This window comes from Vicugna pacos, chromosome 13 (assembly GCF_048564905.1).
Source record: "Vicugna pacos chromosome 13, VicPac4, whole genome shotgun sequence".
In the NCBI taxonomy this organism is placed as follows: Eukaryota; Metazoa; Chordata; class Mammalia; order Artiodactyla; family Camelidae; genus Vicugna; species Vicugna pacos.
In genome coordinates, this window is record NC_132999.1 from 49,671,339 (window position 1) to 49,688,032 (window position 16,694).

The 16,694-nt window shown below is 52.1% G+C and overlaps 1 protein-coding gene across 1 annotated transcript in view; it reads right to left on the reverse strand.

The window, feature by feature from the left end:
- The window catches only part of MAN1C1 (mannosidase alpha class 1C member 1), a 122,039-nt gene that overhangs the window by 18,949 nt on the left and 86,396 nt on the right, over positions 1–16,694 (reverse strand). Inside the window, exons 3-6 of the mRNA XM_072975087.1 lie at positions 13,959–14,074; positions 11,489–11,569; positions 6,923–7,017; positions 448–574 (exon numbers count right to left, since the gene is read on the reverse strand). Of these exons, the coding sequence (XP_072831188.1) occupies positions 448–574; positions 6,923–7,017; positions 11,489–11,569; positions 13,959–14,074 (419 nt within the window). The remainder of the gene's footprint in view (positions 1–447; positions 575–6,922; positions 7,018–11,488; positions 11,570–13,958; positions 14,075–16,694) is intronic.

A 16,694-nucleotide genomic window follows, 5' to 3' on the forward strand; every position in this document is an offset into this window, starting at 1 on the left:
CTGACAGCACGAGCTAGACAGGCATCTGGGAGGAAAAAGCAGGCAGATCTCACACGAAAAAGTTAAATGTCTCTGGAAAGGGGACTTCTGCGCTGTGTGGCCAATTCCTGCCAACACAAGCTGATGCCTAGTTTTCAGTTGTTGCACGTTCTCCAGATTTCACATACGTGTGGCTGCCACCGAGCTCACACATACCAGGGAAAACCTTCTTGCTGGCAGCTTTGTCTCTTCCCTGCCCTTTGAGGAATCCTGGTTACTCCCTGCACTCACGATCCCTGCCGCCTGGCATCAGGAACAATCACTTGCTACACTGGTGGCGTCTAGAGGCCTGGGGGCTCCCCACCCACTCTCCCTCCAGCCGGCCCATAGTCCATCTCCCTGCCACAGGCTGGGTGGCTCACCCTCTGCTCTCTGTGGGGAAGGGAGAGGGCAGGGAAGAAGACTTGCCTTTTCTGCGAAGACCTGGTTGCCAGAGAGCTCGGTGAGGTGTAAGAACTCTAAGTGCAGGGATCCAAACTCTGCCAGGATGCTGCTGCTCCCTGCCATGGCCCAGCCCCAGCTCCTGTTGGAGCCACTGAAAAGACAGAAGCAGCCACGGTCACCCTTCTGCCGGCAGGACTGGCGCCTCTGCTTCGTGGAGGAGCACCTACTATGTGCCAGGCACTGGACTAGGAGCTTTGCCATACAATCCCAGTTAATCCTCCCTGGCTGTCAGTACTATTCATACCCCCATTCAGCTGATGAGGACACTGAGGTCGGTGAGAGGATGTAACTTGCTGAAGGTCATTTGAACCCAGGCCAGTCTGACATGGAATATTCTGTGCTTTTATTGTCAAGCAGCTTCTGTAAGACATGTGGGCTCCGGAGGGACATTAGCAGAGCTGCCTTGGTGGCCAAGACCTGATACACACGTGATGCTAAATTTACAGCTGAGATTGATAATGCCGTTGGGGACCACAAAGACCCCAAGGAACACTTCATTTCCGTCTACTGGCTGAAGGCAACCCAACGGCTCACAATCATTGCTGCTGTGTGTGGAGGGTAAACAGTGCATGTCTGGGGTCTGAAGGGGGCAGATGAGGAGCAGGGACCCCACTTGGCCCTTTCCCTCCTCCTACAGTCAGTGCTGCCTATGGACACACAATGGCCCCCACCTGGAACTTCGTGGAACCCACACCTGAAGAGGGGGTGGTTCTGCTAAGAGCACACAACTGGGGTTGCTGGACCCTGGGGGAGCCCGAGGTTACGAATGAAAGCAGCAGGGGCTCTCAGAGCAAAGATTTCTGCACACTCTAACCACACAGGTCTCATGAACACCTTAGATGGTTGCCAAAATGACCCTGTGACCTTGCTGGAGAAGCCTGTCAACTAACCGCTTCCTGGTACTGAGTGCTTTTAAGGCAGCAGAGTGAAGAGGCAGGGCCTCGGGTAGTCCTCCCATCTGCCCCTCTCATAGATGAGGAAACCAAGGCACAGGACGGTGATCACACAGTAGGTGGAACAGACCCAAGGCTGGTCTAATGCCGGAGCTTGTCCCAACCACCATGCGGCGGCATCTTCTTTCATTATACAATAAGAGGCAAGGACGCTGCCTTTCTAGGAGCTGTCACTTAAACTCTCCCTTAGACCTGCAATCAGGAGGCGCAGAGTTAAGATTGTGAGCAGTGAGGCCTTGGTCAAACCATTTCCTCCTTGTGTACCTTAGTTTCTGCATTCATCAAACTGGGTATGATAATTCATCTCCATCTCTGTGCCTAGGACTTTGTGGGGATTGGAAGAGAAGAGGAAGGTGCGGATGGGGAGTGGCCTTGGACAAGCTGCTTCCTCTCCCTGACCTTAGCTTCTGCTCATGCATCATGATGCTCTTACCTATGGGATGTTTAGGATAATCGGGGACACGAGGGTCAACCTCCCTCTGCAGGGTTGTGGGGGTCTGGGGGTGAGGGCACAGTGGGGTGGAGTGAGTGCCCCCTATCTGTAGGGGCTCCAAGGTGCAGCCAGTGTGTGGCAGGCTTGGGGGCTGGCTCAGCCTGGGCCTCTGGAAGCCCCTCAGCTTCCTTGCTGTGGAAGCTCTGGCCCATGTCATCCCTCTGTCTTTTAGGGACAGGACTGAGGAAGGCAGGCATGGGTCTGGCAGGTCACAGTGTGCCAGCTGAGGGGCACTGCTTTATCTGGGGTGGGCTGGGGCTCCCAGGAGGCTGCCCTTCTCTCTGACGTGGTTTCCAGGGAACTCAGGAAACTCACCAGTCTCCCAGCTTCCAGAAATAATAGAATCGAGTTTTTGGCTCTTTTGGAGCAGGTGACTTGGATAAACATACCCACTTCCTTAGGTGTTTTCCTGACTTGGGGGCAGGTGGGGAGGGACAGGTTACACAAAGAGGGGAAACCTGACTCTTGTATAGTAAATAAAACACCTTCTGTTTATTGAGCCTTTCCAGATGCAGGCACTGGGGCAAGCTGTTTGCATCACGACTTCATTTAAAGCCCACAAGGGAAAGCATCATTAATCCCTGAGGAAACTGAGGCTCAGAGAGGGAAGTGAGTTGCAGAGGTCAGAGCTGGTAGGTGGTGGAGGCAGGATACAAACTGAGATCTGCCAGCCTCGGCCTCAGAGGTCACTTCCCTCAGGGGTCTCCCTGAGACAGCCCCATATCCCCCTATAATGAAGGGGGAGCTGACCCCTCTCTGTCCCTCTTCCCCTCCCCCCAGGCCAAGAGACTTCTTCTCCATTTTGTGATCTCTGTGAGAGCCACAGGTACCCACAGAGGATTTCCTGAATAATTGATGCTTCCTGCCCTCACAGAGGAACTCAAAGTTAAAAAAAGCCACCAGCGACCCAACCATCTTTTGTTCTCATTTCCCTCTTCACGAGCCTCTCCTTCCTCTTTCCTCTCTCCCAAAGCTTACCCTCCCAAGTGGGCCTCCTGTAGTGGGGCTGCCTGGGCAGAGGTGGACAGTGGGCCGGCCGCCTTCCTTCTCTCCTGCCGGGCTTCAAACACTGACTCCTCCAGTTCCCAGCTAGGGGACTTAGGCAGGTTGGTGACTTTCTCTAGACCTCATTAGTTAAATAACAGTACACACCCCTCATAGAGTCAATTTGAGGTATAGATTATGTGTGTAATTACTGTCATTGTTACCATTATGTAATTACGAACACCTTAATGACACATTGTTTGTTAGAGTTAAGTTCCTGGTATGTGCCAGACAGCTGTGGTGTCTTATTTTTACCTTCACATCCAACTTCATAGGTAGATACCATGATTCTTATTCCATAGGTTAGGATACTCAGACTCAGAGAGGGGAAGACACTTTTCCAAGGTCACACAGTAAGTGATAGAGCTGGAAGAATTGTATCCAAATACAAATTCTAGGTACTTGTGCCCCAAATGTATCTGTTCTAGTCAGCATCCAGAGACCAGGTCTTCTGATCAGCCCTGTGAAGCAATGGGAAGCTCTGCCCCCTGCTCCCCAACCTGCCTTTGAAGTCTGCAAGTGGGCCTGCAGCCCGTGTTCTCTCCCCTGGGGGAGGGGCTGCTCCGCAGTGCCCCTCCCCAGCCTGGTGGAAGCTTCTGAGTATGTGCACACCTATGTATGCATGCACACACGTGTATGGTGTAATCATTAACTCTGGAGCCAGACAGATTTGGATTCTAATTCTAACTCTGCTTTGTTGCTATGTGACCTTGGGTAAGTTACCTCATCTCTCTGAGTCTCAGTTTCTTCACTGTTAAAATGGGGCCCATGTGGTTGTTGTGAGGTGAAAAGAGAATCTGTGTCTTCATGCCTGGGATACAGTAAACATTCAATAAATGCAAGCAATTATTACAATGTGTGTGTCTGTGTGTGACAGGAGCATGTGCATGTACATGCATATTTGTGTGTGAATCTGTGCATAACCATAGAGATGCGAGAGTGTGTGTGACAAAGGAACCCTCTGTTTCTGAGCCTTTACAATTTGGGTGGGTGGCAGTAGAGTGTCTACGTGTGTGTGAGGCTGTGGGTGTCAGAGAATGAGTTAGATTGATTCAGCCGCAGAGGCCCTTGGACTGGCCACTGCCCCTCTCCCAGAGTCTAGTGGTCCCTGTAGGTCACAGATCATGGCTGCCTCTGCCTCCAGGCCTGCCACCAGGGAGCAGGAGCAGTCACACTCACCCGGGGACCACCTTCTCTCAGGGCCCTCCTCACCTGGCAGTCTGGGGACGGGGCCTAGTTACTGCCCCTCCTGCTGGGGCCAGGTCAGAGCTGCCCACAGCCAGCCCTGCTCTGAGCAGAGGCAGCAGTGTGGGCTCAGCTCCCACAGCAGGCCCTCTCCAAAGAGCACTCTCAGCGCCATGCAGGCTGTGTACACCCCTGACGTTTTCCCTGGTGGAACAGGGAGGCACTTTTAGCAACAGACTCTCACCCAGAAAATGAGAGGGAGGTGTTGCCAGGAAATAAGCATATACATACATATGTATACAGCACCGGCAGCATGCAAACAGCCTAAAAATAAATGTACTTTCTTAATCAGAAATGTCAGGATCTGTGTGGCATCAGGTCTGGGCTCTGAGGGACACAGGTAAAGCTGACAGCCAGGGTCGTGGTTTGTGGGGCTTCCTTGGGGGCAGGGAGTGCCATGCATGGAGCAGTGAGGTGTGTCTGAGCTAAGGTCTTATCCCGGACACTGTGGGGGGGGGTGGTGAGGCCCAAGAAGCTGGACCCTGCACAGCTATAAAGACAAGGTGTTTGGGTCTTGGCTTCAAGACATCTGGCCGTGTTTCTCCAAGATCAATGTTTGTGGGAAAGCAATCTGAGCAGAGATCCAAGTGTCCAGCTCTGAAGAGTCAACTTTGGCACTGAGTTGGGGATTTGATGGGCCCTGAGGGCCCCTCCCTAGCCTACTGTGAGGTTTAAGTGACGTCACACCCCAGGAACGCTTTCCGACCACAGAAGTGGGAGGTAAAGATGCTGAGCAGGCCGGGTCCTCCTTTCTTCTCAAGGCCCTAGAGGGGGGCCCTCCCCAGGACAGACAGGGGCCTGCGGGAACTCTACCCAAAGCCCAGGGCCCCCACCTCCCCTCCAGGTCCTCCTTCCCTTCCCTGGGGAAGTAACTGTCGGACCTCGATCCCTGAGGTAAGAAATCACTTCAGGAGACCGAAGGGGAGTTCAGTGTGATGGAAATATTACAGCCTTCCTCCAGGCCCAGGTTGTAGGAGGGCCTCAAGGACGGCCCCAGAACTCCCCGGGTGTCTTCACTTCCTGGGTCTGCTCCATGCATCACGAGTGGCAGGGTTTCTGTCTGAGGGGAGGCCCGGCCGGCATTAGGAGCAGAGCTTTTGATTCTTTAACAAAATGGGTTAAAACTTGGCCCCAATGCCTGTGAGATAGAAGACAGTGAGCAGTGGGGATAATATAAAAACCTACCCTCAAAGCACTGCTGTGAGGAGTACTTTGGTGAGTCAGACAGCGAAACCCTGAGCATCATGCCAGGCACTGAGTCCCTGCTCGATACATGGCAGGATCAGCTGTCATCACTATCAGTCTTTCCTCCTGCATGCAGTGTCTCACATGAATGTTTGATGAAGGAATGAACAAAGAACTAGATATGGATCCTACCCTCAGGAAGCTCCCTGGCCGGTGGGGGAATGTGAAGATGAGGGTGACAAGGGCCACAGGAAGCAAATAAAGTGCCTGGAGGCCAGGAGAGGCCAAGACGCTTCTGGCTGATGGAGAGGCTGGGCTTGGAAGGCCTAGGGGACTGTGAGAGACAGCAATCCAGGGAGAAACAGAGCAAGGGCAAGCAAGACAGTGGGGCACACTGGGGTCTCCAGGAGCAAGAGTCATGCTCCTCAGTGCCTCTTAAAGCTGGCTGACCACTGTTTCCTTCACTTTGGCCTTGTCCCTTCACCCCCCCGGGTCTCAGTCACTACATCTGGAAAATGAGTGGATATAAATACACTCCCACCCTCACTAGAGGTAAGCAACAGGGGCAGTCCGGGGCAGGTAAGTGCCCTGAAGGCTTTGGAGCTGGACTGAGCTGCAGCCCTGGCCCACCCTGCTCTAGCTGGGTCCCTTCTACCTTCTAAGCCAGCTCTTTGACTTAGTGCACACCCAGAAAGACACTAGTTCACACAACAAATTAAGCAACCGTTCAGGAGGGTAAATAATGGAAGTGACCAATAAAGATCAATGTTTTAAAACAGCCAGTGGAAACAAATATACCAGTGGTTTCTTGATTAGTGGAACCACGTGTGATTTTTTTTTTTGGTCTTATCCAACAGTTTTGGTATAATCCATGTTTTTTTTTTGCAGTGAGAATTTATTATTATTATGGGGGAATTATAATAAATGTTATTGAAAATGGAGTTGGAAATACTGGGTTCATGTCCTGGATAGTTCATTACTGACTTATGTGACCTTGGCCAGGGTCTTTCCTCCTCAGAGTTTGAGCCCCTGTGGCTTGATGTTCCCAGAAGCCCCTCTGGGTTCTGATACTGGGCTCCTGAGACCCAGCGCTGACGGAGACTGAGGGTGCAGGACCCAGGGGGTCCCTCTGCCCAGGGCACTGAACTCCCGGCAGCTTTGGGTTCCTGCTCATGGTGGGAGAGTGTGGTGTGCCTACTGGCCTGGGACTCTAGCTGGGAGGGAGGGTGGCAGGGGCACAGCTGCAGGGCTGTGAGTCAGGGCAGTGTTAGTGTATGATCGCAGAGGCACAGCGGCCCCTGTCTAGGCCAGGAAGATCAGGCCTCGTGCGACCTACACCCAAGAAGCTGGCACTTGTGTGACAAACACCAGCTCAGGTTGAGTCCTTGGCTAAGGCCAGTTTTCTCTGTGCCACTGACTCCCCATGATTCCCATGACCACGGTGGCATTGTCCCCTCTCTGTGCATGTTTCCACAAGATGCAGCCAAGGCCACAAGTGCGGTATCAGAAGGCATCCTACCTTTTGAAGTTCACCACGCCTTTTGGGATCCCTGTGGGGGTGTTGAAGGCTGGCAGGAGTTTCTCCCCCAGCTGGATGGCCTTTATTCGGAACACCTGTAAAGGAAGGGTCAAAGGCATTGTGAATCCTGATGGATAAACCTGCCAAGGCTACTGGGCCCAGAGTGGGAGGTGCATTAGGCTCTGGGGTCAGACAAGCCTGGACGTGAACCTGACTCCATGAATTCCTGGATCAGTTTCCTCCCTTGTTTAGAAATCAAGGAGAATATTGCCTCCCTCAGAGGGTTGTTGGAGGAATGAAAATTAGTTACCAGTTGTAAAGTACTTGGGACAGTGTCAGGGCTATGAGGAAGGCTTAGAGATCATGCTGGGATCAGGGTGACCGCTGGGAAGCTGGAGCAGTCAGGGCAGTGGGTCACCTGTAGTCAGTGCCTGCCTGCACTCCAGGCTGAGCACATGGGAAAGATCCTTGGACACGCATAAAGAGCACTGGACGGGGAGCTCCAGGCCTTGCTTCCCAACTTGGCTTCCATGTGCTACTCAGCAAACCTGTTTCCCCACTTGTAAACCCAGGGGAAGGGCCTTTCCCCTTTGACATTCTGATTCTGCCCACTGTTCTTATTTCAAATACGGGAAAGAGTGGTGAAGGTGAATGGCTAAACCGCTGATATGATGGTCAGGGAACCACAAGGAGGTACCAGGAGTCAGGGCCCTTGCCAGAGGCTCTGACCCTTCAAACTGTTCTTCTGATTAATCCAAAAGCACTTGTGACCTTCTGTCTCAGTGGGTTCCCTACTGGGAATTTATTCTAAGAAAATAAATCATCAAGGATGTTGTAAAGACTTAACTTTATGGCTAATTATTCTAGCATTGTTTAGAATAGTAGAAAAACTGGAAATATGATTATATTATCAAGCAACAGGGAAATGGTGAAATTACGGCTTATCTATGTAATGGAATACCATGCAGCCACTGAAGTGATGTTGGAGAAGATGATTTCATATCAAAGAAAGTGTTTATAATCTATTAAGAGAAAATATTTCAAAATAGTGTAATTCTACTTTCGCAAAAATTATATACACATGGATGTGTGAAAAAAAGCTGGGAATACACTGAAATATTTAAAATGGTCTCCTTGGAGGACTAGGTTCTTGGAGGATTTTCTTCTTTTGGCTTATCTCTATTTTCTGTGCTATTTTTATAATAAAACAAACCCACAATAACTATTTGTTTTTCAAAAGATGAGATGTAAGTCCCCATGCAACCACTCCTGGTGGGGCAACAAGCGTTTCCTTTCACTTCTGGGGCTCAAGGGGGACCGAGTGTGCTGACTCCCTGCATGTCGTTGCAAACAAAGTCACCCTGAGGTCTCTCTTCCAACATGTGCAATTTAAAGACACGGAGGCAGCTGTCAGGGACTGCAGTGGGGGATGAGTTCGTGGACACTATGTGGGATGTGGGTTAGAGGCCTCTGTGGGGTGGTGTGATTCTTATTTAGGAAGGATGGAGGGAGGGAGAAGGAAGGGAGAAATCACACCTGGGATGATGTCCAGTGCTAGACAGTGGGTCCCAGAAGTGGGCCTGGGGCAGCCACAGCAGAGTCCTGGTGGGGTTTGTCTAGAATTCAGATTCTAAAGCTTTGAATCAGCCCAGAAGCTGCTGGCTTAGCAACAAGAGGCTCTCATTTGAGGTTCCTTATATCTTTATTTGACCCCCGGGCAGGCTGAGCACAGAGGCACAAAGGAGCAAAGGAGCAAAGGAGCAAAGGAACCCATGGAAACGTGAAACCAAGTCTGGGGCTTCAGGCTGCCCTCTGCCCGAGGACTCAAAGCTAACCCTTCTGAAGTGCTCCTCTCTGTCAGCAAACCAGGTTTCCTCCTTTGGAAGGCCCTGCTGCTGGCTGGCACGGCAGGGTCTCAACCATCCCAGGGAGGATGCTGAGTGAGTATGTGGACAGGAGTGGCACACCTGTCCTCCTCATCATTTGGAAGTGGGTATGTGTGCCCAGCGTCTTATCCACATGACCTTCAATCCTTGCAGCAGCTTTGTGGGGAAGGTGTTGACCCTACTGGAGGAAGACAAAACTGAATCTCAGAGAAGCAATTTGCCCAGGGTCGTGGAACTATTAAGTGGCCCTCTTCCAGGACACCAAGCAGCCTCACCAACACAGAGAGATGTAGCCTCAGACAGCCATGGCAAACAATAGGCAATGGCCTAGTGGTTCCAAAACAGAGGTGAGAGACAACAAACAACAGCAAGAGACAACAGCAAACATTACGTTCTGTGGCACGGGGAGGGCACTGGACTAGGGGTCAGAGCCCAGGTTCAGATCTCCCCACTTAGCCGCTGGGCAAACTTGGGTGAGCCATGTGTTGTCTCTGAGCCTCATCTGCACAAAGGAATAGTGACATGTGCCTTGGCTGCTTCAAAGGGGCCTCCCAGAAATCAAATGAGAGGATGTACATAAATAAATGTGCTTTGTAAACTGTAACTGTAAATGTGCAAATGCCACCCAGTGCGGCTGTGGTGGTACTTATTCTCATGGGAGCTGAGTCTCTGTAGGGCTGCCCTCGCCAGCAGGGGATTCACCTCCTGCAGTTTCCCTCTGAAGCAAAGAAAGGCCTCAGCCTAGTAAGGGGTGGAGGCTCTCCTTCACCATCCATTCCACAAACACTTGTGGGAAAGACCCACTCCACAGGCACCCACCACGTGTGAGATGGAGGACAGAGAGGAGGAGGCCTCTGTCTGGTGTGGCTGAGTCCTGGTGACAAGCAGTGACGCTGGGCCAGGCTGAACAAGGGCGAGAAGCCAGGCTCACAGTGGAAAGGCCACAGGATCAGGAGTGGACCAACACAGCCCTCAGAGACTGTGTAAGCCTCACTGGTCACTTTTCAAAGTCTCGTTTCTGCAGTTGTCGGTGTGGCCGGGGGTCTCTAGTCATGTGGTGGTGCTGGGGCAGAGGGGTCAGGGAGGTGTGACTGGAGGACAGGGCTGGTTGGGGATTCTGAGCCACGTAAGCCTCCCCTTGGGCCCTCTGGACAAGGTGCTCCTACCACACCCCACCTGAGAAGCCAGGGTGATGGTCCCTTCTAGGGAGCTGAGGCCTTAAAACAAGTCCTCAGAATCACAGGCACCCTCAGAGGAGGGAGGAAGGGACAGGAAGGGACAGGAAGTGTCAGGTCTGAGGAGTCCCCAGCTTCTTCCAGGATTGCTGGCCCCCACACCCACACCTGCCAGCTCTGAGCTGCACTGCCCCACCTCCACTCCCATGTCCCATCACCTGGACAGGAGGCTGGCAAGTGCCTTCTTTTGCTCCATGTCATCTTCCTGTGATGGGGTTTTCAAATGAAATTCACGCCTTGGGTGGCTCACAGGGTCCCAATGACAATTATTCAGGGACAAATTGGTACAAGCAGTAATCTCTGCTGAGGAGAGTAGGCTAGATGGAGACGGGCCCTGTGCACCGGAGATAAAGTCCATGCCTGTTGCCTCCATACTCTTGGCTTCGGCCTGGGCTGCTTTCTGTTGAAGGGAAGCAGAGTGGCTCTCTCCTGAGAAGGGGCCGGGGGAGGTGAAGAGGGTCTTCTCTGACACTTGCTTGCCTCACCTGCACAGCTCCCTCATCAGCACTGGGCACGATAACTATTTGTCTCTGGGAGGAGAGAGCAGCCATCATGCTGAGCAGTGCAGCCCCTCTGGTAATGGAGACTCCCCCCAGACCCTCAGGCTGTGCTCACAAGGGGATGGAGAGTCTCTTGTTTCTGTGGTTCTCAAGATTCTCTTGCAGTGCAGAAAACATGGGCTTTGGAGCCCTCCAGCTCTGGGGCCAAACCCTTTCCCTCCTGCTCCATTTCACAAGAGCCCTTTTACCCCGGGGGGATTAGGACCACCCCTTGGGGGGAGACCTGAGGCCCAGCTGTGGGCAAAGGGATCTGCTCAAGGCCACAGGCAGGTGCGGTATGGGGACAAGACACAGGTTTTTTGACTTGGTGTCCAGGGCTCTGCCTTCTTGCCACACTTCACAGCCCTCCTTCTGGAAGCCAACGTGGCTCGCCTGGACTGAGTGGCCAGCAGTGGCTGCCCACCTCCCCTGTCGCCCCCTTGAGACCTGGCGCTGGTGTTTGCTGGTGGCTGGCCCAGAGTGGAGGGCATGGGATGGCTGTGGAGCAGGCCAAGGCCAAGGGGCCCTGGGGTGGAGATAGTGAAACAACGGTCATGGCTTTATCAGTCCTGAGAACCAACATCTCTGAAAACCAGTCCAGCAGCAACACAAGCCGGGACAGAGCCCAGGTATCATGGGTGCTGTGCAGAATGGGAAGCTGTGCAGATGGTGGGTAGACCTTAGAGAATTACTACCAACTGTGGGAGCCAAGTGGGCTCCCCTGGGCAGCAGAATTAAAATATCGGACACAAGAGGGGGAAGAATCTGCAGGTGGTACCATGGCAGTGGGATTCAAATCCTCTTGAATCCCTGTTTCTTTATAGATAAAATGAAAGGGTGGGGTTGGATGTTCTCCCAAGCCCTTTCCAGCCTGGATGTTCCAGGGGCCTCAAAAGGCAAACTCACCTCCTCTCCCGTCAGGTAGAAGGCTGAGAGGAGTCCTCCGATGTACCGGATGTTCACTTCGAACAAGGATGCTTCTCCGCTCTGTGGGGCAGAAAGACAGGGAGGGCAGGGGGAACATTGGTGAGATGACTATAGGGCTCCCTGAGGCATCCAGGCCCTTGAGACAGGTCACACCTGCCACTGCCCCTGCCCCGCTGACCTGGCCACACCTGGACCAGGCTCCAAGCTCTTGCCCAGTGGGGCCAGGCTACCCTTGGTAGTAGTTTTCAGAGCAAAAGGAGAGAGGGATCAGCACCTGCCTGGCAGGCAGCTACTGCACATTTACAGAGTTCCAAATAAACACTGGGTTTGGCTTTCTTCCCCAGCCCCTGCCAGAGGCCATCGGAGCAAAGTTATGCCTGGCTGCTCTCCAAGGAGCTCAAGAACTCATGTGGGGAGCTGCTTGCTGAAGCTTAGCATGAGGAGAGGCAAATTCTCCTCCTGTCTGGTCACCTCCCCTCCTCAAGGGAGCCCTTCGGCCTAGTAAGAGGATGGTGGCACCTTTCTTTGGGGTGACAGGAAAGTGGAAGCTTCTCAGAAGAGGTTCTGAGGCAGAAAGGGCAGGGCCAAGGCTGGGAGGGAGGGGTGCCAGGCAGTTACTGGTAGGAAACCAGCAGTTTCTCAACCTCAGCTCTGTAGCCCGTAGAATACAGTCACACTTGCCTTAATTATTATTGTTTTCTTTCTGAAGTCTGGACTGCAAATCAGGGGTATTAGTGCATCATGTCAAGGACCAGATCTGGGTAAACTTCCCACCTGAGCCACTCAGTTGGTTTTTGGACTTCGGGCAAGATATTTAGCTTTTCCCTGCCAGAATTTCTTCATCTGGAGCAGGGTAGATATGAGATGCTGATTGGGCAGGTGAGATGCCTGCCCAGGACCTGCCCATCTGGGCATGGCTTCATAAAGGTACCTGTTATTACTCCTCTGCCCATGAGGGCTCCCCTTGGCACACTTCCCACATCATGGTCTTTTATTATTAATATCAACAATGATCATCCTTTTATCTCAGAGAGATCTTCCATTAACAGAGCACTTGCAAAGCTATTCTCTCTTATGCTGCACAGTACTTGGCGAAGTCGTCACTCCCATTTTTCAGATGAGAAAGTTAAGGCTCAGAGAGATGGAGACCCCCCCATCTTGCTTTCTTCCTAATTTGCCCCCTCTCCCCGGCCTGAACGTCCCTAAGCTCTCCAGCCCTGCCACCACCTGGCCCTTCAGGCAGTTGCCTAGGACCCTCTCTCTACCTACCATCTGTATAGGGGACAAGGCGGGCTATGAAGACACTCCTTTTTTCTCCTGCCTCTGCCTTTCTCCCATTGTATACAGGAGGAAACAGGAGGATTCTGAACTTCCTCACCCTGTACAGACTAGCAGAAATCATAACAAGCCTCAAAATCATCACAATGATGATAGCACCACTTTACATCTGTATCGGACTTTATTGTGTTATAAAATGCTTTTTACAACCCACTGTAGTAGTCAAGCCTCACAAGCCTGTGAATTAGGCACTACCACTGTTCCGTGCTTTGGTTGGAGAAACTCAAGTTCAGGAAGGTGAAATGACTTCCCCAGAGGCTCTCCTGGAGCACTGCTCTTCCAGACTTTCCCCACTCTCTCTGTCTGCCCTGCTCTGTGCTGACATGGGCCTCTCCAGGGGCAGAGGCCTCAACTCTGCCATGAGCTGCAGGAGCTGTCCCAGGTCACAGCAGGATCTGTCACTGGTGGAGCCCTATAGTGCATTTTAATGTGACCCCTCCCAGCTCCCATCTGTCTCCACGTCTTGCTTCCCCAAACCATCTAAACAGCCTCTCTCCATGGTTAGCTGAGACCTCCAGGATGGGTCTATTACTTCAGCCTGGGCTGGGAAATCAGTGGGAGTGGCATCTGGTATTTAAGGCTTTTGTACCATCCATACACATTAGTGTCCCTGATCAGGGATGCCTGCAAGCCTGGAAACCAAGAGGGTCCCAGACCTGGCCATGGGCCACAAACCAGAGGGCCCCCGGCCCCTCTCACCTATCTCATGATGGCAGTATGGTGGTGAACGGGAGGTCCAGGTTAGAGCAGCTCCAAGCAGATAACCACTTCCTCCTTCACAGAATCACTTTCTCTGATGCTGCTGTTTTGTCTGACAGATTCAGTCCCAGAAGTAGCTTCCTGGGTGTGCAAAATGTGCCTGGCACCCCAAGGAAAGGAGGGAACGCCTGTGGCTGTCTTTCATCCCAGGGAGATCAGGCTGGCAAATATTCATGGGCTGGCCAGGGTAGGGGGGACATCCCCCACCTTAAAGCTGGTCTCAGCATGGAGTGCATGGAGCCCTGGTTCCGAGAATGCTCTGCTGTGTAGCTGGGTCTTAGAGACAATGGAGGAGTTGGTCAATGACCTCTTGGGCCCTTTCTGGTCCTAATACCCAGGGCTTCTGACTCACCACGTTCAGGTGGAAGCTCTCTTCTACCCAAGCCTTGGCCTCCTGGAACTCCTCCTTCAGCTCCATGAGGTGGAGGGTGTCGAGGGAGTCGATGATGGTTGCCCCGCTGAGACCTCCTGCAGGCACAGAGGATTGAAGGTGTGACCCAGGGTCATTCTTATCCTTTCCACCCCAACCATACAAGCCACCATTCCCCAGGTCCTCTCTAGATGCCTGGGCAGGCTCTGAGGCTAAGGTTGGCCCAGGCATGATCCATGGAGACTCCAGGTCTACCAGCCTTTGAAGGCACATCTAGGACCCAGCATCCTGCCATGGGATGCTTCCTCCTCAGGGCAGCAAAGAATGGGTGCCAGATTGGGGAGACCAAGTTCAAGGGCTGAGCTGCTTCCCAGATCTTGATCTGCTCTTATATCTACCTACAAGTCAACCACCAGTACGAGCCAGGCACTCACCACTTTTCTGTGGTGCTGGGGAGGGGGGCAGGTGAGTGAACTGGCATTTGGTCTACAAATCTTAACAAATGTACCAGTCCTCTGACTCTTCAATTCCATTCCTTATTTTATTCTAAGAGAGGAGAAAAGATGTCATAAATATTTATTCCAGGAAGGTATTTATTGCAGTGTTGTATATAATGAGTAGAAGTTGGGGAAAAAACCCTCCAAGTCCAACAATAGGGGATTAGTTACACAAATTGTGGCTCAAATATAAAATAGGACACTATGCACTATGCAGACATCCACATGGGTGAGGAAGATCTGTGCTAACTGGGGAGTTATCCATGGGATCTGTTAAGCTTAAAAAAAAAAAAGTAGATTGCAAAGAAAAAAAAAAAAAACAAACCCAAAGCCCCACAGCATAATTTCTCGCCTGTACACCATTGTGAATGAGCCTGAACAGAACTAGGTCTGGCGAGGCATGATTCAGTGGTTATCTCTGAGTGCTGGGATTATAGGTATCCTTTGATTTCTTTCGCTCATGGATTATTTTTATAACCAGAGATGTATTTCTGTTTAAAAAAAAAAGGAAAGACATTTTGGGCAGAGAAACCAAATAAATGTACATACCAAAGATTCTGTGGTCACTCTTGCTCTAAGCCACCGAGCACAAAAAGCACAAGCAACAAGGCCTGGCCCCTGCCACTGGGCCTTAGACTCTCGTCTTGAGAATAAAGGCTGAGCAAATTGTGCAGTTTTTCACACCACAAGCTGAATGGGCGAGTAACGAAGAAGACCTGCCTACATGGGACAACCAGAGCCTGGCATATAGAGGACTGTGAAGGAGGAAAGAGGGAAGAAAGAGATGTGCCTCGTGCTATCTGGAGGGCTTCCTGGAAGAGGTATGAATGTCTCTCATAACTCCTTACAACTATAGTCATTGCCGGCAGCAGCAATTTCCTTTAGGGGTCAGAGGGTAGTTTAAGAGGAATAACGCTTCCTTCGTGTGCTTCTTGCAGAGGCTCAAAGCATTGAAACTTGTAGGCTCTGCCCTCCCCTAGTGGAAAGCTAGAGCTGGCTGACAAATGCTGAGCCCCACTTGAGTCTGAAGCACGGCTTTGCAGGCACTCCTGCATTCAGAGCCAGCGTCTAATCTCCTTAATAAGTGCTTCTCTAACTGCCCACTTATGTTGACTTTGCAGGCAGAGAATCCTTGTGAAACTCAAAGACTTAACCACTTCTCCAGGCTCAGCAAGGTCTGACAAAGGGTTAAAGAACCATTTCCAGAAGGGAGGGTTTGTAAGGAAGAGTGGAAGGAGGGGAAGGCAAGGGGACATTGGCTTCCCAATCTAGAGTCACATGTCGCGAGATGGCTTGGACATTTGGGTTGAAGTGAATTTCCAGAATGTCAACCCCTCCTACACTTAAGGATTGGTAGGAAAATACACTCAAAGACAAACAAAGTTGATCTTTTCCTGGTTTATCCTGGCTGCTTCCCCTGTAGGTGTCCAAGGCTGAACACGGCTCCTGGGAACTCTTTAACCTCCTGAGGTGCTCAGGCCCAGGGACACTGATGGGCCACAGATGGAGAGAGAGGTATTGAGACATGCCCAGGCCAAAAGGCGCTGGCCCAGTGTCCACACTCCTGGATCTGAAGACTGGGCCCCTTCCTGTTAACCACAGGGCCTCAAACCTGACTTCTTAAGGGCCTGGAGGGGTTTTTGAGATCCCACTGCCTCACCCCTAAATTTGAGAGATTTCCCTCTCAGAGAGGTCCTACCCAAGATTAGACCAAGGGAAGAGTGGAGCCCCAGCCCGGGCCTGGTGTGATGTGTTTTCCACAAGGAGAGGGGCCTCTCAGTCCCCTGTGAAACATTTTCCAGTCGGCCTGCTAAGCCCCCTCCCCGACGGGGGCGGGAGACCGCTCTGACCAGTGAAGAGAAGGGAAGCCCAACTATGTGTCCTTCAAGGCCAAGGGAGAGATGGCCCAGAGTACCTGATTTCTGAATCCTGCCCTGGGCTGACTGGTGTTTTCACCCCATGGGCCCTCCTTCTCCTGGGCCGACCCTGAGCCCAGAGGCCCCAGGGCCTGGGCTGCTTGGAGGGCAGCCAGGGCTTCTCGTGACCAGCTGTCCTTCCCATACACTCCCGAGGCAGCCAGCTGAGAAGGCAGCTCACTAAGAGATTTGTTGGCAAGGTTCTGCCCCTGCTCTCGGGTTCCTGAGTCCTCCTCTCTGTTGCTCTCTCACCCCCGCCTGCACCTACCGCACAGCTGGGCTGCAGGCCAGCAAGGCACTTATTG